Source organism: Schistocerca americana, chromosome 6 (genome assembly GCF_021461395.2).
Source record: "Schistocerca americana isolate TAMUIC-IGC-003095 chromosome 6, iqSchAmer2.1, whole genome shotgun sequence".
Taxonomy (NCBI): domain Eukaryota; kingdom Metazoa; phylum Arthropoda; class Insecta; order Orthoptera; family Acrididae; genus Schistocerca; species Schistocerca americana.
The window spans coordinates 575947228-575972820 of record NC_060124.1 but is presented as its reverse complement, the minus strand read 5'-3'; the positions used below and the strand labels follow the sequence as shown (position 1 = coordinate 575972820).

Sequence of the window (25593 nt, the reverse complement as noted above, 5' to 3'; positions counted from 1 at the left end):
AATAAGTCACAATACTTTTCCTTTTATGACAAATGTCAAGGAACACATTTTTCCTTTTGTCCATGTAATTCACACATACACCTCTGAATCAAATGGAGGCACTACCTGTGAAAGTAACTGAAGTTTATAGTTTTCATTTCTTCTGTAATAAGAGTACTTATTCTCCTATGTTGCTGAAATAAAGCGTGTCATTTCATGGCTGTGAATTATTCATGACATACCTAAATTGTGGCTCAAAGCACATTTATTTCATTGTGTTATTTCCAGTTTTAAGTAATGGGCTATTTTGAAACAAAGACTGATAAAATGGAGGAAAAATTATAATTAAAGGACTTAATTATTAAATACAACAACTGTAAGTGTTGATTGTTGATTTGGCAGTAAAGTATTTAAAATAACATTTTACACTGGCCAGCTCTTTATGAAAAGTATTTGAATAGTTTACAAGGAACTAAATACCTGGTCCAAACACTGAGGGAACATCCCCAATCACCATGAGTTGTGGTGGTTTTCGGGAGCAGAACATTCCAGCAATGATCTAGCATTTATTCTTTTCCACACACAACTTGTGTAAAATGACAATAGATTATGAGCTCCATCTCACCTGACAGCCAAGTGATATTTTGTATGTTAGGTATGTGCTTATGTATGACTCTCTCATTGGTATCTATCATCAAATGTGTCAATTTGTCAGTGTGCTTCACAGTGCCTATTGGAAGTTATTCTGCCGCATTTCAGAAGATCAGGCAGTAATTATAGCGCAATCAAAACCAGCTCTAATATGAAAATAAGCAGATACCTTCAAAATGAAGTCACACAAACACTTTGCAGTACAGAGTTCCTTTGTAACCCACCTGGAATGGTTGCTCCCTTTTCCAGTAATGTTAGTCAGTTATACTACTGATATTTCTGATAGAGTTAAGGTGAATGGAAGAATAACCACTAATGGTAAAAGCATCGCCCTTTGTCTTGCACTCTACAATTTTTGTAACAGTTTCTGGGAAGTATTTTCAAAGTGGCAAAAGCTTGAAGGTGGGGTTAAATAGTACAGAGGGTAGAGTACCAAATTTAAAGTAAGATTTTTTTAAATTATTTTATAAACTCTGAGGGCAGCAACATGCTGACTACATCTTTTATCTAACACAAAATCTTTTTAACTAGAAGGGCCAAATGCTAATAACACCTCCCTATATGTAAGATAGAAAAATTAGGGTTTATTGCTCCACTGAGGTGCAGCTGAAGCTAGGCTAGGACAAGGCTAGTAAAAGAAGAGGAATCCACCTTTCAAAAGAACCATCCTGGCATTTGTCTTAATTTAGAAAGATTACATTGAACCTAAATCTGAATGGCTGGGCAGAATTTTGAACCCAGGTCCTTCCAAATTCGAGTCCACTGTTTTAACAATTGTCCACTTCCACTCATTTGCGAACAATACTACCTACTGGACAAATGGTTTTAGTCAGCTTACAAATCAGAGTAACACTGTGGCACATCTATGGAACAGAGAAAATGCTCTAAGGTATGAGAAGTATTATGAATAAAAGATTTTGAAAACTAATACTTTATATATAAACAATTGAAACTAAGTTTGTAGGACAGCCACAAGTCACAATCACTATTTTTTATTGCCTCGATTCATTCAACTAAACAACAGCATCATAAGCAACTATGAAATTTACGAAGTATTGCAATATGGAATCTTAAATTGGCATTAAGGAACAATCCAATTTACATTAATGCTAACTTCCGTTCAAAGCAGTTGGCTGATTACACTGGCAATGACAAAGATTAAGATAGCTGTGTAACACTTGTAACTTATACAGTCAAGTTCATTCAAAAATAAGTCATTTATATAATACTCTTGTCAGATTGAATGAAACTGATCAATAAGAAATACTGACAGCAACTTGCGTCGGTTCTATAAACTTAATATTATTTATGGTTTCATTTTTATATATTAAAAAAGTAAAATTGTATTTAAAGGTAATAAATTTTGGCCAAGTTACCATAACAAGCATGAATCATACTTCAATACTGTTATTTTCCTCACCGATTTTCACGCAGTTCATAATAGACAAGAATTACATAAGTAATCATTTGTATCACTAAAGCAGTATTCCCTTCTTATAGAATTCCCATATAATGAATCAGGAACTGGTAACACATCACAGCCTCAGTTTACTAAAATCAAGCTCTATGTTACATTATTTTGTCTTTACAAAACAAAACTTACAAACTTTCTCCTTAAATGAAAATTCTACACAGAAATTTCTGATGTGCCACCACAAATAAAATTATCCATGGAAGGATATAGCTGCTCTGTTTCTCAAGAGCTTTTCTTACAGAATTATGTACTTGACATAAAAAAAACAGAACAGCTGGCACTTCACTTCATGGATGATTTAATTGCCTGCACACCAAAATCTTTGAACAGAGGCACTGAACAAAAATTTCAACCCACATCCATTTACATCTGTGTAAAAATATAAAAAGTGTTGTGTTTGTAAGACATCATACATACAAAATGCATTCTACAGTACAATTTTGTAAAACAACTATAATCAGTGGAGCAACATACAAAATTCACTGATCACACATTAAACTGTAACTAATTTACTTTTGTTTCATTACACAAATCAGTAAATCACATTTGAACATATTATAAATGCTATACTTCATTTGATATAACAGAATATTTACATAATCTCAAAACAGAACAGTAAAACAGTCTTTGGTTGCACTGCAGCTCCTCCATATCTCTCTCTCTCTCTCTCTCTCTCTCTCTCTCTCTCTCACACACACACACACACACACACACACACACACACGATATATCCTGAACTACAAGTTGTAGAATCTAAATGTGACACATGCTGTAAGCTGCATTATTTTTAAATGTATCATCATTTCACTCTTCGCTATATAGCTTCCCACTAACAATCAAACTACAACTTGAAAACTTAATTCTTTAGCCGAGATACAAAAGAATACCGGAGACAATGGAAAACATTATTTTATCAGGGCACACAAAAGTACCAAAAATACTTTTAGAAAGGCCACAAAATTCTTAGTGAAAACCGCACAAAATTATGTGACAGCTGTGTCTAAGGTGGGTCTTTTTCAATGTTTGTTTGAAGGCACTTCAATATGAATTTGATGAATCAATGCATTCTTAATTTTCATAGATTAGCCCTTGTGTGTCTGAGCCTTTCCAACCATGGCGCACAGTCAGCATTATTCCAATGAATAACATCAAAGCTCCAATTCCAGCTAATCCAAAGAAAACACCCATTCCGACATCAGGTGCTATCTGCACTAGTTTCGCTAATGTACTTAATTCATCGCTTAGTACTGCCTTTTGGTTGAACCAAAATACTGGAAAATATATCCTCCTGGGGAGATTCTCAAACATCCTGTAACATTCAAAACAAAGAGCAATTAGCTTTTATATTTTTGTGACACAGTTAAACATTGAAACATACTTTACAACATGTAGGAACTGGAATCTTTAATTATTTCTGGGCAAAATGTAGGAGTGAAACCTTATACCAATCACTGCTACTGCAGTTAACAACAAAAGTGTCTTGACAACTCCTGAAAGTATACATATGTATCAGTGTTTCAAGGGTAGTGTAATCATGAATTCTCGAAGTGATTCCCTTCCTCAGTATGACTTATGACTGTTCAGTACACAGTTAACACAAACTGTAAATGTCACTTCTTTTGAAGTATGTCTGTGTGTGTAACTACACTAATCTGACATCAATTGCAAACCATTTTGTTTCTCACACATTGTACAATAATGTTAGTGTCTCATGTCTCAGCAGAGAGAAAGAGAGAGAGAGAGAGAGAGAGAGAGAGAGAGAGAGAGTTGCAATCTTTCGAGCTGACACTATTTTCTTGTGTGTGTGTGTGTGTGTGTGTGTGTGTGTGTGTGTGTGTGTGTGTAAGGTTTTAATATTTCAGGCCATTATTGTAAAGCTGCAGCTAACACAAACAGTGAAGTACAAAACATCTGATCTCTCTCTCTAGTGTCCACCTTTTTGACATTGCCCGAAGCAGGTCACAAATCTTGTGATATAGTAAACTATCTGTTCTTTGCTGCAATCCCATTAGACACACTGGACTCACATTCACAAGGACAACAGTTCAAGCCAGCATCCGGCCATCCTGATTTAGGTTTTTTACGGTTTTCCTAAATCGCTTCAGGCAAATGCTGGGACGGTTCCTTTGAAAGCGCATGGCCAACTTCCCTCCCCATACTTCCCTAATCCAACGTGACCCGATGACCTAGCTGTTTGGTCCTTTCCCCTAAATCAACCAACCAACCAACCAACTCCCATTAGGTGTTTGCTAGAATGGTACCTTGTTCTAGTTTTCAGCTTGCATAGAGGTCCTCCAGACCTGCTTCAGGCAAAGTCAAAAAGGTGGACTCTCTCTAGAGAGAGATAAGATTTTTTGTACTTAACTGTGTGTTAGTTGTAGCTTACAATAATGGCCCGTAATACTAAAATCTTAATGAATTTTTAACGCCTTACTTAATTGCTGTGTGCAAATGCCACACTACGCATCTTCTTTCACCATAGTATATTACTAAGACAGTTTCTGGAACTTAACTCACCTCTCTCAACCCTTTTTTTTTGTACAAATGACAAGCCACAATACGGTACAGATTCTTTAGGCTAGGCGCAAATTGCGACGCGACGCGACTGCGCCATGTCGCATGGCGTCGGCACAGTTTCTCGCACCGCGCGTCACGTGAGCATGCGGGAGGGGTGAGGCGGGGCAGGGCGCATATGGTCAGTGGGTGTATTACCCATGCGAAAAGGCAGCATTACGGTATACTGAGATTTATTGTCACTGAGTAGTGTTTCGTTTTTCGCCGTTTAAGTGCTCAATTTCTTTTCGTTAATTCATAATAGTTTTTAGTTACATATAACAGTATACTTTTTGTTTTGTTGTCAAGAACAATGCACAGTTCAGTAATTGGTGAACCATTAGCTACTGGAAGTATATCTTCTGCCTCCACAATGTTTTCAGATCGTAAGAAGGGACAGACGATTCATTGTGAGGGTACTGAATAAGGAAATGGCGATCTCTACAATCTGTTACAAAAAGTTGAAAAGGCGTAATATCCACACGTATGACCCGTTATGCTCCTGGTAAAAGGCGTTCGAGATATGAAGGACTTAAGTTTCACTAACATTTGGATATGAATGTAGTAAAAGGCATTATACTAAATACATGTGGACATCACATTTATACTGCAGGCTACAAACAGTCGAGAAGCCTTCATGAATAACAATGTTTTAATCGGATCGTCGCGACAAGAAAAAGCATTTCAATGATCGCATACACACTATCAGCATTAATAAACTAATTATGCAACACAAATGAAGTAGTGTTTGGTATTATTACAAAAGTATGAGTATCGTGAAAGAGAGTGGTGATTTGATATATTTAATTTGTTTAAATGTATTGCTGACGAAGGCAGATCTACTTTCATCACAATGTTTTTCGAACGACGTGAACTCTTCCTCTCACAAAGCATTCCTGTCGCGCATTATTCTCAGCTGCTGACGATACACTGACCATTGTGTTGTGCCACGTATCAATTGCTTACTTTCATCAATAACAAATATTTTATTCGTGAATCGCACATTGTTAGTTTAGCAAGGCGTAGGAGAGTGACCAGCATATGGCATGTGGGTGTCATTCTGACAGATGGATAAAAATAAATAAATAAATAAATTCCGCCTGAAGGGTACACTCATCTTTACTTTACTACTGCTCAGATGAAGAAAAGGAATAAAATCCTTTGGCAAGTTTCCATTCCCGTCGCTCAGTATTAAAAATATGATGGGTTATGGGATTCAACCAAAATTCCAACAGAATTGGAGATTTATTTTTGTGTAAATTGTTAACCTTTCTTCATTCGAAGAAGCAACACCATTTACAGGTAACGGTCACATTTCTCTTGTTAAGGTTTGCTAGTATTTTTTTGCCAAAACACAATATAATTTGCACAAACTCATTTTTGCAGCAGCTATTGTGGCAATTCTGAAACACAGTGTCTCATTAAACAACTGGCAGCCAGAGAGTTCAATAGCTTACGAGAAAACCTCATTGTGTTGGTTTGTGGTAACATAAGAGAAGAAATTTCATGTTTATTTTCAATACTAGGAAACTCTTGTCCCACTAGCTGTCGATAACTCTTAAAGAATTAGTCACTGGTTAATAGAGGGAAACATTCCACATGGGAAAAATATATCTAAAAACAAAGATGATGTGACTTACTAAACGAAAGCGCTGGCAGGTCGATAGACACACAAAGAAACACAAACATACACACAAAATTCAAGCTTTCGCAACAAACCGTTGCCTCGTCAGGAAAGAGGGAAGGAGAGGGAAAGACGAAAGGAAGTGGGTTTTAAGAGAGAGGGTAAGGAGTCATTCCAATCCCGGGAGCGGAAAGACTTACCTTAGGGGGAAAAAAGGACGGGTATACACTCGCACACACACACATATCCATCCACACATATACAGACACAAGCAGACATATTTAAAGACCGCGATTGTACAACCAGACCGAGGCCGACGTTCTGGCAGATGCACGACCGATCGCGGGAACAGGAGACGATAGTTTGGATGCCCGGGCAAGCTTAAAACATGGGCAGCATAAGCGGCCAGCAAACGTTGGCGCCGTAACCGCAGGGGAGGGACACCTGCCTCCACTAGTAAGCTGTCCACAGGGCTGGTGCGGAAAGTACCAGTGGCAAGCCGTATGCCGCTTTGTAGGATTGGGTCCAGTACTCGCAGCGCAGATGGGGATGCTGAGCCATAAGCCAGGCTCCCATAATCCAGACGAGACTGAATTAATGCCTGGTAGAGCTGTATCAGGATAGATCGGTCGGCGCCCCAGCGGGTGTGGCTCAAGCATCTCAGATCATTTAGATGCCACCAACACGCCTGTTTAAGCTGTCGAATCTGAGGCAGCCAAGTCAGCCGGGCATCAGAAACTACACCCAAAAACCTGTGGGTCTCCACCACAGCAAGGAGTTCGTCGGCAAGATAAAGCTGCGGATCAGGATGGACTGTTCGGCACCGGCAGAAATGCATAACGCGGGTCTTGGCAGCCGAAAACTGAAAATCGTGCGCTACAGCCCAAGACTGCGCCTTGCGGATAGCGCCCTGTAGCTGTCGTTCAACAGCTGCAATGCCAGTAGAGCTGTAGTAAAGGCAGAAGTCGTCAGCATACAGGGAAGCGGAGATAGAATTTCCCACGGCCGCAGCGAGCCCGTTAATGGCTATTAAAAACAGGCAGACACTTAAAACAGAACCCTGTGGCACACCGTTCTCTTGGACTTGGGAGGAACTATACGAGGCCGCAACTTGCACGCGGAAGGTACGATACGACAGAAAATTGCGGATAAAAATCGGCAGAGGACCCCGAAGACCCCATCCATGAAGCGTAGAAAGGATGTGATGACGCCATGTCGTATCGTACGCCTTCCACATGTCGAAAAAGACAGCGACCAGGTGCTGACGGCGGGCAAAGGCAGTACGGATGGCCGACTCCAGACTCACCAGATTGTCGGTGGCGGAGCGGCCTTTACGGAACCCACCCTGAGACGGAGCCAGAAGGCCCCGAGACTCCAGTACCCAATTCAAGCGCCGGCTCACCATCCGTTCAAGCAACTTGCAAAGAACGTTGGTGAGGCTAATGGGACAGTAGCTGTTCACCTCCAGAGGGTTCTTTCCAGGTTTCAAAACAGGGATGACAATGCCTTCCCGCCATTGCGACGGAAACTCCCCCTCGACCCAAAGACGGTTGTAAAGATCGAGGAGGCACCGCTGGCAGTCCACTGAAAGGTGTTTCAGCATCTGACAGTGGATGCCATCTGGCCCAGGAGCGGTATCAGGGCAAGCAGCTAGGGCACTGCGAAATTCCCACTCACTGAATGGAGCATTGTAAGATTCTGGGTGGTGGGTGCGAAACGAAAGGCTCCGACATTCCATCCGCTCTTTAATGGAGCGGAAGGCCAGTGGGTAATTGGAAGAAGCGGAACTAAGACCAAAATGCTCTGCCAAGCTGTTGGCAATTTCGCCGGAGTCTGTACAAACTGCTCCATTCAGTGAGAGCGCAGGGACGCTGACGGGGGTTCGATAGCCATAGAGGCGTCGGATCTTGGCCCAGACCTGCGATGGAGAGACATGGAGGCCAATGGTGGACACATACCGCTCCCAGCTCTCCTGCTTGCTTTGGCAGATAAGGCGGCGGGCCCGCGCACGCAGCCATTTGAGGATGATGGGGTGTTCAATGCAGGGATGTCACTTGTGACGCTGTAGTGCCCGCCGGCGATCTTTAATTGCTGCAGCGATCTCAGGCGACCACCAAGGCACAGTCCGCCGCCGAGGGGACCCAGAGGAACGGGGAGTGGCAGACTCGGCAGCAGTAACGATGCCGGTGGTGACCGATTGAACCACCGCATCAATGTCATCATAAGAGAGAGGCTCAATAGCGGCAGTGGAGGAGAACAAGTCCCAGTCAGCTTTATTCATAGCCCATCTGCTAGGGTGCCCAGAAGAGTGACGCTGTGGTAGTAACAGAAAGATCGGAAAGTGGTCACTACCACACAGGTCGTCATGCACACTCCATTGGACAGACGGTAAGAGGCTAGGGCTACAGATTGAAAGGTCAATGGCGGAGTATGTGCCATGCGCCTCACTGAAGTGTGTGAAGGCACCATCATTTAAAATCGAGAGATCGAGCTGCGACAATAAATGCTCAACGGTGGCGCCTCGACCTGTTGCCACTGACCCACCCCACAGAGGGTTATGGGCGTTGAAGTCGCCCAATAGCAAGAAAGGTGGCGGCAATTGGGCTATCAGCGCAGCCAGGACATGCTGCGAGACATCACCATCCGGTGGAAGGTAAAGACTGCAGACGGTAACAGCCTGTGGCGTCCACACCCGAACAGCGACAGCCTCTAAAGGTGTTTGGAGAGGGACAGACTCGCTGTGCAGAGTGTGAAGGACATAGAGGCAGACGCCACCAGACACCCTTTCATATGCTACCCGGTTCTTATAATAACCCCGATAGTCACGGAGGGCGGGGGTTCGCATTGCTGGAAACCAAGTTTCCTGAAGAGCAATGCAGAAGAAAGGGTGAAGGCTGATAAGTTGGCGGAGCTCAGCTAGATGGTGGAAGAAACCGCTGCAGTTCCACTGGAGGATGGTATTGTCCACTGCGGAGAAAGGCGTGACGGGACTGGGAAGGCAGATTACGCCGCTGGGTCACCTGCCGCCTCCGATGGAGCACCCGTGCAAGTGCTATCCATTGCGTCTGAGGGATCGGCAAGATCGAGGTCCTCAGCGGACGCAAGGATCTCCACCTTATCCTCAGACGCAGAGCTTTTAGGTAGCGGTGGAGTACGTGCCACCGCAGGTGTCTTGGACTTACGGGTCTTCAAAGTCGTTTTCTCTCGCTGTTCCTTTGGTTGCCGTTGTCGAGAGTGCTTATTGGAGTCAGTCTCTGGGACCGAAGAGGATCGGGAAGCCCGTCGACCAGTGACCTGTGGCTTCTTCAGCCACTGGTTGGTGTCTGCTGTGCCGCTGGTAGGAACCTGGGAAGGGAGTGACCCAAGGGATCCCTTCCGAGCGAGAGAAGCTGAAGAAGACTTACGCTTCTCCGGCTTAGAAGTGGGGACTGGTGCCCCCGATGGTTTAGTGGGTGCTGCTCCCGAGGTAGATGGAGCAACAGCGAGAGAAGGGGCCCCCATCGTCAAGGGGGCAGGTGAGGTCCTCTGACTCTGAGAGCTGACTGTATATCTTGCAGCTGAAGGAGCTGGAGCAGGAGTGACAGTGGAGGCATAAGATGACATCATGCGCACGGGATGTAGCCGTTCAAATTTCCCGTTAGCCTCAGTGTAAGTCAGTCGGTCCAGGGTCTTATATTCCATGATTTTGCGTTCTTTCTGTAAGATACTGCAGTCCAGCGAGCAAGGGGAATGAGGCTCTCCACAGTTGACACAGACGGGAGGCGGAGCACATGGAGTATCGGGATGAGATAGGCGTCCACAATCCCGACATGTGAGGCTAGAAGTACAGCGAGAGGACATGTGACCAAACTTCCAGCACTTAAAGCACCGCATCGGGGGAGGGATATAGGGTTTGACGTCACACTGGTAGACCATCACCTTGACCTTCTCTGGTAAGGTATCACCTTCGAAGGCCAAGATGAAGGCACCGGTAGCTACCTGATTGTCCCTCGGACCCCGATGAACACGCCGGATGAAATGTACACCTCGGCGCTCTAAATTGGAGTGCAGCTCGTCATCAGACTGCAAAAGGAGGTCCCTATGGAAAATAACACCCTGGACCATATTTAAACTCTTATGTGGGGTGATGGTAACGTGAACATCCCCCAACTTGTCACAAGCAAGTAACCTGCGTGACTGGGCAGAGGATGCCGTTTTTATCAAAACTGACCCAGAGCACATTTTGGACAAGCCCTCCACCTCCCCAAACTTGTCCTCTAAATGCTCTACAAAGAACTGAGGCTTCACGGATAGAAACGAGTCACCATCAGCTCTGGTACAGACGAAATACCTGGGCGAATACACGTCACTGTCATTCATTGCCTTTCGTTCCTCCCATGGTGTGGCCAGGGATTGGAACGATTTGGGGTCATAAATGTTAGCTTTAAAATGAGCCCTCGAACACTTAAGAGACTGCTGGTGGCTGGCCGCCAGCGAGAGACGATGTACCACGCTTCATTGCGGGTCATCCGCCCTGATGCCACCTACTCCGACCAAGGGCCCTCCCCACGGGCGCCACCCAGCCGCAGCAAAGACCACCTGGCAGGAAGGCCATTGCCGGGAGTCCTGATGCCCCAGGGAGATGGGCATCTACTCCTTGGCATACGTGGGGAGTTAACGGCGCAGGCATCAGTAGAGCGATCCCTGTGTTGTCAGGGGGCTACAACCAACAGGGTACATGGCGGCCCCACCACAACGGACTGGCTACAGTGCTGGATCTTAGGTGCAAAAATGTCCAAGGTCGTCGTCGCAGTTAAAAGCAACACTGCAGAGTGCAGCGTGGTAATCGCACCCAGGGACGTATCCTCGCCCAAGAGATGGAAAACGAGCGGAACACCATTGCAACGACGAAAAAGCCGGCTGAAGGTCTCAATGCACGACGGATATAGTGCACCATGTAAGGCGCCCTTCCCCAATTGGCTCGCTCTTCGGAATAATTTAGAAAGATGGAGGTCAAACCCGAGAGGGGACCATCACATAAGGCCGAAACATTTGAGACTCCTTTTAGTCACCTCTTACGACAGGCAGGAATACCGCGGGCCTATTCTAACCCCCGAACTCGCAGGGGTGCGTTAATCAGTGGAAGCCAAGGACATACCACTTCCAATTCATTAACTATATTAAACAACAGACCTCATAAAGAAAGAAAATCTTAAGAAATGTGGAAAGAAAGTATGCATTAACAAAGGGGACGCAACTCTTTGAAACAGCATTACAAAATTATTGCTTTTAAATAAGAATCGGAAGAGAGGGGCTACAAAGGCTAGAGGAATTTACCTATTAGTGAAGCAACACTACTGGCCATTAAAATTGCTACACCAAGAAGAAATGCAGATGATAAATGGGTATTCATTGGACAAATATATTATACTAGTACTGACATGTGATTACATTTTCACGCAATTTGGGTGCATAGATCCTGAGAAATCAGTACCCAGAACAACCACCTCAGGCCGTAATAATGGCCTTGATATGCCTGGGCATTGAGTCAAACAGAGCTTGGATGGTGTGTCCAGGTACAGCTGCCCATGCAGCTTCAACATGATACCTAAGTTAATCAAGAGTTGTGGCTGGCGTATTGTGACGAGCCAGTTGCTCAGCCACCATTGACCAGATGTTTTCAATTGGTGAGAGATCTGGAAAATGTGATGGCCAGGGCAGCAGTCGAACATTTTCTGTATCCAGAAAGGCCCGTACAGGGCCTGCAACATGTGGTCGTGCATATTCCTGCTGAAATGTAGGGTTTTGCAGGGATTGAATGAAGGGTAAAGCCACGGGTCGTAACACATCTGAAATGTAACATCCACTGTTCAAAGTGCCGCCAATGCGAACAAGAGGTCACCGAGACGTGTAACCAATGGCACCCCATACCATCACGCCGCATGATACGCCAGTATGGCGATGACAAATACACGCTTCCAATGTGCGTTCATTACAATATCGCCAAACACGGATAATCATGATGCTGTAAACAGAACCTGGATTCATCCGAAAAAATGACGTTTTGCCATTTGTGCACCCAGGTTCCTCGTTGAGTACACCATCGCAGGCGCTCCTGTCTGTGATGCAACGTCAAGGGTAACCACAGCCACAGTCTCCGAGCTGATAGTCAATGCTGCTGCAAACATCATCGAACTGTTCGTGCAGATGGTTGTTGTCTTGCAAACGTCCCCCTCTGTTGACTCAGGGATCGAGACGGGGCTGCACGATACATTACAGCCATGTGGATAAGGTGCCTGTCATCTCGACTGGCAGCAATACGAGGCCTTTCTGATCCAGCACGGCGTTCCATATTACCCTCCTGAACCCACCGATTCCATATTCTGCTAACAGTCATTGGATTTCGACCAACGCAAGCAGCAATGTCGCGATACGATAAACCGCAATTGCGATAGGCTACAATCCGACCTTTATCAAAGTTGGAAAAGTGATGGTACGCATTTCTCCTCCTCACACGAGGCATCACAACAACGTTTCACCAGGCAACGCTGCTCAACTGCTGTTTGTGTATGAGAAATCGGTTGGAAACTTTCCTCATGTCAGGTTGTAGGTGTCACCACCAGTGCCAACCTTGTGTGAATGCTCTGAAAAGCTAATCATTTGCATATCACAGCATCATCTTCCTGTTGGTTAAATTTCGCATCTGTAGCACGTCATCTTCGTGGTGTAGCAATTTTAATGGCCAGTAGTGTAGATTACAAGGGATGACAGAAGCCGGAAACCGATTAAGAGCAGAATACACCAACCAAAATTGCATTTAATTTAAGAAAGAACTTACCAGTGAGAACATTAGATGCGAAATCAGGAAATGGGTTAGTTTGGAATATGGCCCTATACGAGTGTGAAACCTGGACAACTGGAACCAAGAGAAAATGGCTAGAAGCACTGGAGATTTGGTGCTACAGAAGATGATGAAAACCATCTGGAGAGACAGAGTTACCAATGAAGAAGTGCTGAGAAGAGTACAAGAAACATGATCTCCATAGAGGCACTTCTAAAGATGACGAGACAAACTCGTAGAGCACATTTCAGGACACAAGAATATCATTAGAACAATAGCAGAAGAAGCTAATGAGGGAAATAATCGCTGAGGAATCAAGGATGTCATATCTGCAGCAGATTATGAATGGTGTGGGATGTACCACACATGCGAACAGAAGAGGGGAATGGCGTACTGCTGCAAACCAACCACAGGGTTTGGGCACCACATAGAGATTGCTATACTTCTTAGTAATATTTAGGCTTGTAGTTGTGATCTTCAGTCCACATACTCGTTTGATGCAGCTCCCCACACTGGTCTCTTCTGAGCAATCCTCTTCATCCCTGCTTCAAGCCTTGGTCCCCCTTTTCACAATTTTTACCCTCTATTCCTTACATTTGATCATTCCTTGATGCCTGAGGATGTGTCCTATAAACCAATCCTTTCTTTTAGTCAGTTTGTGCCACAAATTTCTCTTCCTTCCAATCTGCTTCAATATTTCTTCATAAACGATCCAATCTAACCTTCAGCACTCCTCTTACACAGCAATAATAATTCTGATTCCTACTGTTATCGCGTAACACTTTGTGCCACACTCCACTTAAGCACCTGCACCTTTTAACAAAGGCAGGTTTTTTGCAGCTGTTATGATTCCTTCCCTTCCTGCAAATTTAGTATTAATTTTCTCCAAATTTTGTGATATCTTCAATATGCAACTCAATACGGCATGTGCTCAGTACATAAAAATCTTTAACATTAACTCAAGACTTTTCCAAACCTTCATTATCTATTACATTCCTACAATTAACTCCTGGTAACAAACCAACTAGTTTGAAAACCATGCTAATTACAAAATATTAGCAATCTCATATTTTGATGACACAGTTTGTGAACATATACCATATTACTGACTTTATGGTGAAGTAGATGAAAATAAGTGAAGTATTCTTTCAACCGATAACAAAACCATGTCAGCAAGATTTGCATTCATTTAATTCTGGAGTAATTAACATCATTAACTAAAACACTGCTACTGAAACAGAGTCTCAATTATTGTATCTAAAAGTTTACATTCAAACTATTCCTCTTCCACTGTTTAATCACTCAGAAAAATAAATTTCTAATTGCAATTTATGAAAATCCAGTAAACAACAATAACGAACTTTAGTTCTAATTATTGTAAATCTACATAAGAAGCTTCTCACAAGTCACTGTCGGCCAGTCTGCAGTGAGATGTGAAATGAGTAAGGTCTGTGTCCAAGAATACAGGGTAATGTACTGCAGACGATGTAGTATGAATTACAAATCAGGAAGTGTACCAGAATTTATCTTCATTTCATATCCGAAAGTTGTTCAGTAACTTAGTGACTGTTTTAAATGATTAATCAGATTTTGAATGAGAGTTGGTATCATGTATTGTGTCAAACTTCAATAACAACCATTTACTGTGACGACACAGCCGAACAGTGAATTGTGTTGTTTCCAGTTAGTTACTGTGCACATTGTTTTCATATTGATATGAGAGTTAGATTTCAAGGGCAATGATTTAAGAGCTTTATACAGTGACTATGTTAATTATATATGTTTGCCACATGAGAACTGTTGTGAACAGTCATGTCAGCTTTAAGTTACTGCACTCAACAATCACATTATGAGAAATCAACCCAAGTGCAGTATGTGGCTATTTGTTTATCTGTACCATAATTATAGTAGGTGAGATACTGTGTGGCCATAAACATTAGTTCATTTAAAAATCAAAGTGCAAGTAAACTGCAAATCTGATGTTGACTAACTCAATGGCAATAGCCTTTGTTTGACAACTCCTTTTCAGTCAGATTTGATGGGGGCACAGATCTCAACCTGCACTGCCTGTAGAGTAGGGATGGAGCAGTGTGCACAGTGCACAGTGTGTGTGTGTGTGTGTGTGTGTGTGTGTGTGTAGGGGGCGAAATGTGTCCTGTGCTTATGAGGCTACCAGGTCCACCATCACCTTTGGTTGGTTGGTTGGCTGGTTGGTTATCAGTCCCTTTTGCCGTGGTCACACAGGTCTTGGATGGAAAGAATCCTATCATTTACAAATCTGGGAAAGGAACAAAATGTTTAATACGAACTGTGTAACTACACAGAAGGAGAAAATGAAAGATGCAAGCCAGAAGTGGAAACATTAAGTGAAAGGGAGAAAGTGGTTAAACAAAATAGCAAATGGCCAGGGCTGGCTGATCAAAAGGAAAAGAAGGTTAGCCAACCACTCTGCAATACAGTAAAATCCCCAGCCTAAAAGCACAAGGCAAGAGAAACACAGATGATAAAAAGGATTAAGAAAATATGCCAATAGCTATTGATGAACTCACTTTAAAAGTAGCATCACTTGAAATCTAATCAGTCTGTGCCAAAAAGGAGCGAGACAAAATTAGTGAAAATTTATCTGACGTAATTCCACAAGCTGAAGCAGGTACTTCAGACAAAATCAGTACCGTAGCGGAAAAGGCAGTGAAGGAATATAAATTAATCAATGATGTAGTTGAAAAGGTTATTCAGCAAAAGGAAAATGACATTATCTACAAAGTGAACACCAATTTGCAAGATACAGAGCACAGGATATGCAACTACTTAGACGAAACTGATACAGAGACACCAGCTGCACATAGAAACAAAATGCCAGCCACAGCAAACCAAAGTAATGTATGCACACAGATCATTGCAAACCGTACAAACAATGCCAGTAGTAATGACAGAATGCAGAGTGTAAGTTTACAGGGCATAACACCAGAACCAGTACCTATGAGAAATGCAAATAATTATGGCAGCTATGTAAACACAGTACAAAATGCAAACAGCTTGTCCACTATATTTGCTGACAAAGGTCTATTAAGACACCGTCAATTTCCAACATTTACAAGTGAAGCTAAGAAGATGAATCCTGTTGTGTTTATTAGTGCTTTTCGACATGTGTTTCCTAGAAATTGGACGGAAGCACAAAAGATCAGGTTTGTTGTTGGGTACACGCAAGGCAATGTACTTTTGTAGGTGACCGAGATAGCTGAGCGTTGTACCACATACTTACAATTTGAATGGGCATATCTTGACAAATACTGGTCAGAAGCCATACAGGAGAGACCTAGGCGAGAGGTTTTTAACCCCGCCCCTTTTAATAACAAATATGGTAGTTTGCGAAGATATTTTGAGAAGTATCTCAACAAAACACGTTATTGGAAAATCCTATTTCTCATGTGGACGTTTTAAAACTTTTAAGAAGTCGTTTCCCATCACACATTTGTGAAAAATTAATTACTACACCTGAGCACAACACAGAATATTTTCTATTCATTTTAGATTCAATCAACCTAATATATGAAGAGAAAGTAGTAACAAGTAAGGCGTCAGACAACCAATCACCACAACAACGTAATCTGAATGGTCAATACAAAAAGCCAGACACGAACACACAGCAAAGCTGGTGCGCGCAACCGTAAGGATACATTAACCGGTAATGGATACGGGAATGGAAATGGTAGGAACAAGAGATTTAAACAAAACTTTCTGTATAACAGGAACGATTACCATCCACAAGCTAATTTCAATGCCTCCTCTCAAAATTATGCACCGCGTGTAAATGAAAACTGTCAGTAGCATCGGTGGCCAGCACACAGCAACAGCAACAACAACAACAACAACAGCAGCAGCAGCAGCAGCAGCAACAACAACATACCACACGCTGTTCCACAGCCAACTTTTGCACAGCAAACTCACAATACTGCGACATTTCACAATAGCCATATGAAAACACGAGGAAGCATGTTGCGAACTGGAAATGATACAAACTGGAGAAACAATGACACAGTACAACTGACAGAAATTGTCCCGTGTACCGAAGTAGACCAGACTACACCACAGGAAAACCCGAATCGGTCGTAGTTGAGCCCCATAGTATAGATCTTATAAGCGATGGTGGTAAACCAGATTTGCAAACGTGTTTCATAAGATTCGATGAACAAGGAGACATAAAGGACGATCTATACCAACTAAAATCAGTGAAAAATACACTGGAAGAACAAGTGCAAGCAGTAATCAGAGTGAAAAGTTTTGGTATAGACACACAGTTAATACTTGATCAGGGTCCATGACTAATTTAATGTCTGAAGCATTTTTCACTGAATTAAAAGGACAGAAGAAATTTCCTGTTTTGCTAGTGCAAAACTGCAAAATACAAACGGCTACAGGTGGCAAAACCAAATCGTAAAACACCACGCTCTTATCACCGTGAACATTGAACAATTTTCTGTGCAGTGTAATTTTTTAATAGTAGACAAACTTATAGTGAACTGCTCGATAGGTATGGACACATTTAGAACTTAAAAAACTCAAATAGACATAGGTAATAGTAAGTGCGATTTCTTTGTGAAGGACCAAAGATTTTCTATCAGCCTGATTACCACACCGGAGAGGTGTGACAAAGTAAACCCAGAACCCCATGTCACTGTACAGTATTCATATCCTACCGTGTATTTTGTGAACACATGTGATAATGAACATGAGACCGACACTGAAGTTAATCAGCAATTAGCAGAACAAAAACTGAAGGAATCAAATATTCTAGATGCTACACAACGACAAATGTAAGGATGTAGAGGTTTATGTCACTAGGGGTAAGATAGATACTGCCTACAGGAAAATTAAAGAGACCTTTGGAGAAAAGAGAACCACTTGTATGAATATGAAGAGCTCAGATGGAAACACAGTTCTAAGCAAAGAAGGGAGAGCAGAAATGTGGAAGGAGTATATAGAGGGTCTATACAAGGGCAATGTACTTGAGGGCAATGTTATAGAAATGGAAGAGGACGTAGATGAAGATGAAATGGGACATACGATACTCCGTGAAGAGTTTGACAGAGCGCTGAAAGACCTGAGTCGAAACAAGGTCCCGGGAGTAGACAACATTCCATTAGAACTATTGACGGCCTTGGGAGAGCCAGTCCTGACAAAACTCTACCATCTGGTGAGCAAAATGTATGAGACAGGCGAAATACCCGCAGACTTCAAGAAGAATATAATAATTCCAATCCTAAAGAAAGCAGGCGTTGACAGATGTGAAAATTACCGAACTATCAGTTTAATAAGCCACAGCTGCAAAATACTAACCCAAATTCTTTACAGACGAATGGAAAAACTAGTAGAAGCTGAACTTGGGGAAGATCATTTTGGATTCCGTAGAAATATTTGAACACGTGAGGCAATACTGACCTTACGACTTATCTTAGAAGCTAGATTAAGGAAAGGCAAACCTACGTTTCTAGCATTTGTAGACTTAGAGAAAGCTTTCGACAATGTTGACTGGAATACTCTCTTTGAAATTCTAAAGGTGGAAGGGGTAAAATACAAGGAGCGAAAGGCTATTTACAATTTGTACAGAAACCAGATGGCAGTTATAAGAGTCAAGGGGCATGAGAGGGAAGCATTGGTTGGGAAGAGACTGAGACAGGGTTGTAGCCCATCCCCGATGTTATTCAATCTGTATATTGAGCAAGCAGTGAAGGAAACAAAAGAAAAATTCGGAGTAGGTATTAAAATGCATGGAGAAGAATTAAAAACTTTGAGGTTCGCCGATGACATTGTAATTCTGTCAGACACAGCAAAGGACTTGGAAGAGCAGTTGAATGGAACGGACAGTGTCTTGAAAGGAGGATATAAGATGAACATCAACAAAAGCAAAGCGAGGATAATGGAAATTAGTTGAATTAAGTTGGGTGATGCTGAGGGAATTAGATTAGGAAAGGAGACACTTAAAGTGGTAAAGGAGTTTTGCTATTTGGGGAGCAAAACAACTGATGATGGTCGAAGTAAGAGGGTATAAAATGTAGACCGGCAATGGCAAGGAAAGCGTTTCTGAAGAAGAGAAATTTTTTAAAATCGAGTACAGATTTAAGTGTCAGGAAGTCGTTTCTGGAAGTATTTGTATGGAGTGTAGCCATGTATGGAAGTGAAACATGGATGATAAATAGTTTGGACAAGAAGAGAATAGAAGCTTTCGAAATGTGGTGCTACAGAAGAATGCTGAAGATTAGATGGGTAGATCACACAACTAATGAGGAGGTATTGAATAGAACTGGGGAGAAGAGGAGTTTGTGGCACAACTTGACAAGAAGAAGGGACGGGTTGGTAGGACATGTTCTGAGGCATCTAGGGTAACAAATTTAGCATTGGAAGGCAGCGTGGAGGGTAAAAATCGTAGAGGGAGACCAAGAGATGAATACACTAAGCAGATTTAGAAGGATGTAGGATGCAGTAAGTACTGGGAGATGAAGAAGCTTGCACAGGATAGAGTAGCATGGAGAGCTGCATCAAACCAGTCTCAGGACTGAAGACCACAACAAACAACACAAAGACAAGAGCTTTCTCACTTACTTTTTAAATGTGCAAGTGTTTTTAATAAGAATCCAGGGGTAATCAAAACCGAGCGAGGTGGCGCAGTGCTTAGCACACTGGACTCGCATTCGGGAGGACGACGGTTCAATCCCGTCTCCAGCCATCCTGATTTAGGTTTTCCGTGATTTCCCTACATCGTTTCAGGCAAATGCCGGGATGGTTCCTTTGAAAGGGCACGGCCGATTTCCTTCCCCATCCTTCCCTAACACGAGCTTGCGCTCCGTCTCTAATGACCTCGTTGTCGACGGGACGTTAAACACTAACCTCCTCCTCCTCCTCTTCCTCCAGGGGTAATCAAAGATTATGAACATAATGTCTATCCTCACGAAACATTGTGTGTTATGTCTTACCCTATACCGTGGGCAACGCATGAAGCAGTTAAGCAGGATATCGATAGAATGTGCAAATGGGGAATCATACAGCCATGATTTTCTCCATACTGTAGCCCAATACTACCAAATAGCAAACTTGATGGAATACAACACAACTAGTTTTAGACGCCAGAGGCATAAACAAAATCCTAGTACCAGTAAGAACTTGCTAAAATTTCATAACACCAAATATTTCAGCACCCCTGACCTTATAAAATCTCACTGGAAAATAAAGTTACATGAGGAGAGTTGAAAATACACAGCATTTGTCTGCAATGGCAAGAGTTATAAATTTCAAGTTCTACCCTTTGACTTAAACATTAGTGCAGGTGTAATTATATCAGGTTTGGACAGGGTCTTAGGACCAGAATTTCTCACTAAGGTTGCCATTTATGTTGACGATATGTTAATAGCCGTATCAACTTGGGCAGAACACATCAGTATAATAGGAACGGTATTTCAGAGATTTACGAAGTATGGAGTAACAGAAAATCTAAAGAAATCTAACTTTGGCAAAGAACAAGCGAAATTTTTAGGACATATCATATCAGAACACAGTATATTACCAGACCTGAAGAAACTAGAAGCCATGCGTAATTGTCAACCCCCAAGGAACAGAAAACAATTGAAAGTATATCTAGGATTAACTTCCTTTTCCGAAAATTTATACCACAACAGCTTATGAATAGCGATGCCCTACTTAACCTGTTGAGAAAGAATAAGTCTTGGTCATGGGATGAGAGATGTCAGGAGAACTTTACCAAAATTAAAAATGCATTAATATCAGCAAACAGTTCGAGTCATCCTGACATGTCCAAAGACTTTTGTTTAAGCACGGACACCTCATCTCAGGCACTGGGGGCATGTTTGTTCCAGATAAAAGAAGAAGCCATCAGCTTTGACAGCAGAACTTTATCAGAGGCAGAAAGATCATATTCCGTATCAGAACGGGAAAGTTTAGCAGTAATTTGGGCATTTAAGAAATTTGAATATTTTCTTTGGGGTAAAAACACTAAAGTCTATTGTGATCACCAATCATTATCTTTTCTCTTAACATGTAAACTGTTACACTTAAGACTAGTGAGGGACTAGATGAGTTCAGTGAACTGTCTGAACACGATTCAGAAATCCATACATTACTGATGAAAAGAAGTACACAAAAATCAGACTACAAAAATTTTTGTGAACAAATGGGAATAATACAACAGCAAGACAACAGGTGGAAGAAGGTAATACAAAATCTTAACCAGAATGCAAACCACAAGATAAGTAAATGGTATCAGTTATACAAAGGCATTTTGTTCCACCAGAAGCACGAAAGTTCTAACCACTGGTGTGTATGCCTTCCAGAGGAATATATCAATGACTTTATCAAACACACATACGAAGTATGGGGAAACTACGGAGTAACAAAATGTACAGACAAGATTTCCAAACTTTGTTACTTTCCTAATTTACGATGACGTGTTACACAAATATTAAAAGAGAGTGCTATTTGTCAAAGAACAAAACCATCCAATACGTCAAAGTTTACAGAACTACACCCCATACTAACCTAAGCTCCACTGGAAATGGTTTCTCTGGATATCGCAGGGCCATATCCTAGAGCAAAAGGTGGTGTCAAATACATAATAGCTCTTTATGATATTTTCACAAAATACATCAAACTTTATGCTCTCAAAACCACTACAGCCAGTAGCATCATAAAGAGAATTGAAGAGGATTATTTATGAAGCGTAGGGGAACCCAAGGTCATATTAACAGACAATGCAGCCTATTTCGTAGGAAGAAAATGGAAACAATTCGTGAGTACACAGGGCACTAAACACATCTTGGTAAGTTTTTTCCACCCAGAAGCAAGTCCCGTGGAGAGGGTGTTTAAAGAATTCGACAGATTTGTAAGGACTTACGCTCATAATAAGCATTCACGATGGATTGAATACATGACTCCATTTATGCAAATAGTAAACAATTTCCCCCATTCTTCCACAGGTTCATTAACTTATGTTTAACACAAAGCAAACTGACGAATGGGAATCATCCATACCAAAATTACCTACTAAAGAGTTAACTTTACAGGATGAAATCAAACAAGCAGTAAATACATTAGAGAATAGAGCAGAATACAGAAAGAGAATATACGACAAAAAGTTAAAACGAGTTACACATTTTTTCGGTGGGCAATGAATCCTCTTGAGAATACATCCCAAATCGAAAAAGATCAGTAAGTTGAACAGAATATTGTAATTACTATACTCGGTGCCCTATATTATTGCAAAAATACCTTATCCTGGAACTTATAGGTTGGTATATGAAAGAACAGGGAGAGACAAAGGTCTCCACCCTCACAAAGACTTAAAAGCTTTTCACGAGTAGTGACACAGTATCACAACAATTCTCTTGTCATAAACTATATTTACAAGTAATGTCATAGTTTTATAAGTAAGAAATTTTATTATGTGTATTTTAAATGAAGTGTGTATAAACTCAAGTAATGTTCTTGTTTTGCAAGCAAAGACAAACATTTGTTTGGGAGGAAGAGAAAAAACACAGCTTCACGTGAAACGAAATGCATACTGGAGCAGCGTACGACTCAGCTGTGCGTGCTCAACAATGCATGCTTATGTCAGTACTAGGGAAGACACATTGACCTTGCACAAGCGCAACAGGCTAACACGCAGTGCAACCAAATAGAAACGCGAAGCTGCACAAGTAATAAGCTCAACTTCAAAATATATAATAACACGTAACAACTATAATTACTATCACGGAACGAATGCATATAATATTACATTTATATCAAGATGTGAAGTTGCATTAATACTAAAATATATACATTGTAACTAGAATTAAAAGAAATCGTTACAACGAAACATACAGGACGTGTTAGCTAACAAAAGGATAAAATACCATAGGAGATGTCAAAGTAACTTTCTTTGCAGAGTAAATGAATACAAGGAACACAAATGCAAGTAAATAAATATGAAAACAAATAAGAATGAAATAGGAAAAAGTCTGCAAACGAATGTGATGACCGAGTATATGCGTGGCCTATGAGCTACGAAACACAATTAGTTTTTAAGTTAGTTATAAGTTTTTTATATTGCAGTGACCAGTGAATCGACATGGCGCAGAAGAAGAGATTTATGACAAGTGTTACAGGTAGTAAATGAAAAAATTGGCCGCACCTCAAGGAAATGATTTAGTTATTAGTATGTCTACTAGTATATTTTGGTCATCAAGCAAATGAAGAATAAGAATATACATCAGCGCAGTGCAACGACAAGACATCTACCTGTACCTAATGACTACAAAGTGCACGTAAACACGGAGACATGTGAATTCAAATAAAACTAATCAATTCATATCACGTCACATGCGAATATAAACAACGACATTTCCGCATAATTGTAAAGACGTAAGCATGATGTAACGCAAAAATTTTTGCGTTACAAACACAAAGCTACTCATAAACAATTATAAGCAACACAATAGTATACAGGGTGGTCCATTGATCGTGAGCAGGCAAAATATCTCACGAAATAAGCGTCAAACGAAAAAACTACAAAGAACGAAACTTGTCTAGCTTGAACGGGGAAACCAGATGGCGCTATGGTTGGTTCGCCCGCTAGTTGGCGCTGCCATAGGTCAAACTGTTATCAACTGCGTTTTTTTTTTCTTTTTAAATACGAACCCCATTTTTTATTACATATTCGTGTAGTATGTAAACAAGTATGAATGTTTTAGTTGGACCACTGTTTTCGCTTTGTGATAGATGGTGCTGTAATAGTCACAAACATATGGCTCACAATTTTAGACGAACACTTGGTAACAGGTAGGTTTTTTAAATTAAAATACAGAATGCAGGTACGTTCAAACATTTTATTTCGGTTGTTCCAATGTGATACATGTACCTTTGTGAACTTATCATTTCTGAGAACGCATGCTGTTACAGTGTGATTACCTGTAAATACCACATTAATGCAATAAATGCTCAAAATGATGTCCGTCAACCTCAATGAATTTGGCAATACATGTAACGACATTCCTCTCAACAATGAGTAGTTCGCGTTCCACAATGTTCGCACAAGCACTGACAATGCGCCGACGCATGTTGTCAGGCTTTGTCGGTGGATTACGATAGCAAATATCCTTCAACTTTCCCCACAGAAAGAAATCCGGGGAAGTCAGATCCGGTGAACGTGTGTATTGTTGTGGCCAAGGTAGACACGAAGCCCACGCCTACGACAGCAGTACAAGTCTACATGCCAACTAGCTCTGCATATGACGAAGAAATTGAAGAAATGTATGATGAGATAAGAGAGATTATTCAGATAGCGAAGGGAGATGAAAATTTAATAGTCATGGGTGACTGGAATTCGATACTAGGAAAAGGGAGAGAAGGAAACATAGTAGGTGAATATGGATTGGTGCTAAGAAATGAAAGAGGAAGCCGCCTGGTAAAATTTTGCACAGAGCGTAACTTAATCATAGCTAACATTTGGTTCAAGAATCATAAAAGAAGGTTGTATACATGGAAGAAGAGTGGAGATACTGACAGGTTTCAGATAGATTATAAAATGGTAAGACAGAGATTTAAGAACCAGGTTTTAAATTGTAAGACATTTCCAGGGGCAGATGTGGGCTCTGACCACAATCTATTGGTTATGAACTGTAGATTAGAACTGAAGAAACTGCAAAAAGGTGAGAATTTAAGGAGACGGGATCTGGATAAACTGAAAGAACCAGAGGTTGTACAGAGTTTCAGGGAGAGCATAAGGGAACAAATTACAAGAATGGGGGAAAGAAATACAGTAGAAGAAGAATGGGTAGCTTTGAGGGATGAAGTAGTGAAGGCAGCAGAGGATCAAGTAGGTAAAAAGATGAGGGCTAGTAGAAATCCTTGGGTGACAGAAGAAATACTGAATTTAATTGACGAAAGGAGAAAATATAAAAATGCAGTAAATGAAACAGGAAAAAAAGGAATACAAACGTCTCAGAAATGAGATCGACAGGAAGTGCAATTTGGCTAAGCAGGCATGGCTCGAAGACAAATGTAAGGATGTAGAAGCTTATCTCACGAGGGGTAAAATATATACTGTCTACAGGAAAATTAAAGAGATGTTTGGAGAAAAGAGAACCACTTGTATGAATATCAAGAGCTCAGATGGAAACCCAGTTCTAAGAAAAGAAGGGATAGCAGAAAGGTGGAAGGAGTATATAGAGGGTCTATACAAGGGCAATGTACTTGAGGGCAATGTTATCGAAATGGAAGAGGATGTAGATGAAGATGAAGATGAAATGGGAGATACGATACTGCGTGAAGAGTTTGATAGAGCAGTGAAAGACCTAAGCTGAAACAAGACCCTGGGGGTAGATAACATTCCATTAGAACTATTGACAGCCTTGGGAGAGCCTGTCCTGACAAAACTCTACCATGTGGTGAAAAAAATGCATGAGACAGGCGAAATACCCTCAGACTTCAAGAAGAATATAATAA

The 25593-nt window shown here is 41.5% G+C and overlaps 1 protein-coding gene across 3 annotated transcripts in view; it reads right to left on the bottom strand.

The window, feature by feature from the left end:
- Nucleotides 1-2021: 2021 nt before the first annotated feature.
- Nucleotides 2022-25593, bottom strand: part of LOC124619404 (protein croquemort-like) — a 145521-nt gene continuing 121949 nt past the window's right edge. For all 3 annotated transcript variants that reach the window (XM_047145761.1, XM_047145763.1, XM_047145760.1), the window contains exon 9: nt 2022-3413. In XM_047145761.1, the coding sequence (XP_047001717.1) occupies nt 3173-3413 (241 nt within the window). In that variant the 3' untranslated portion in view covers nt 2022-3172. The remainder of the gene's footprint in view (nt 3414-25593) is intronic.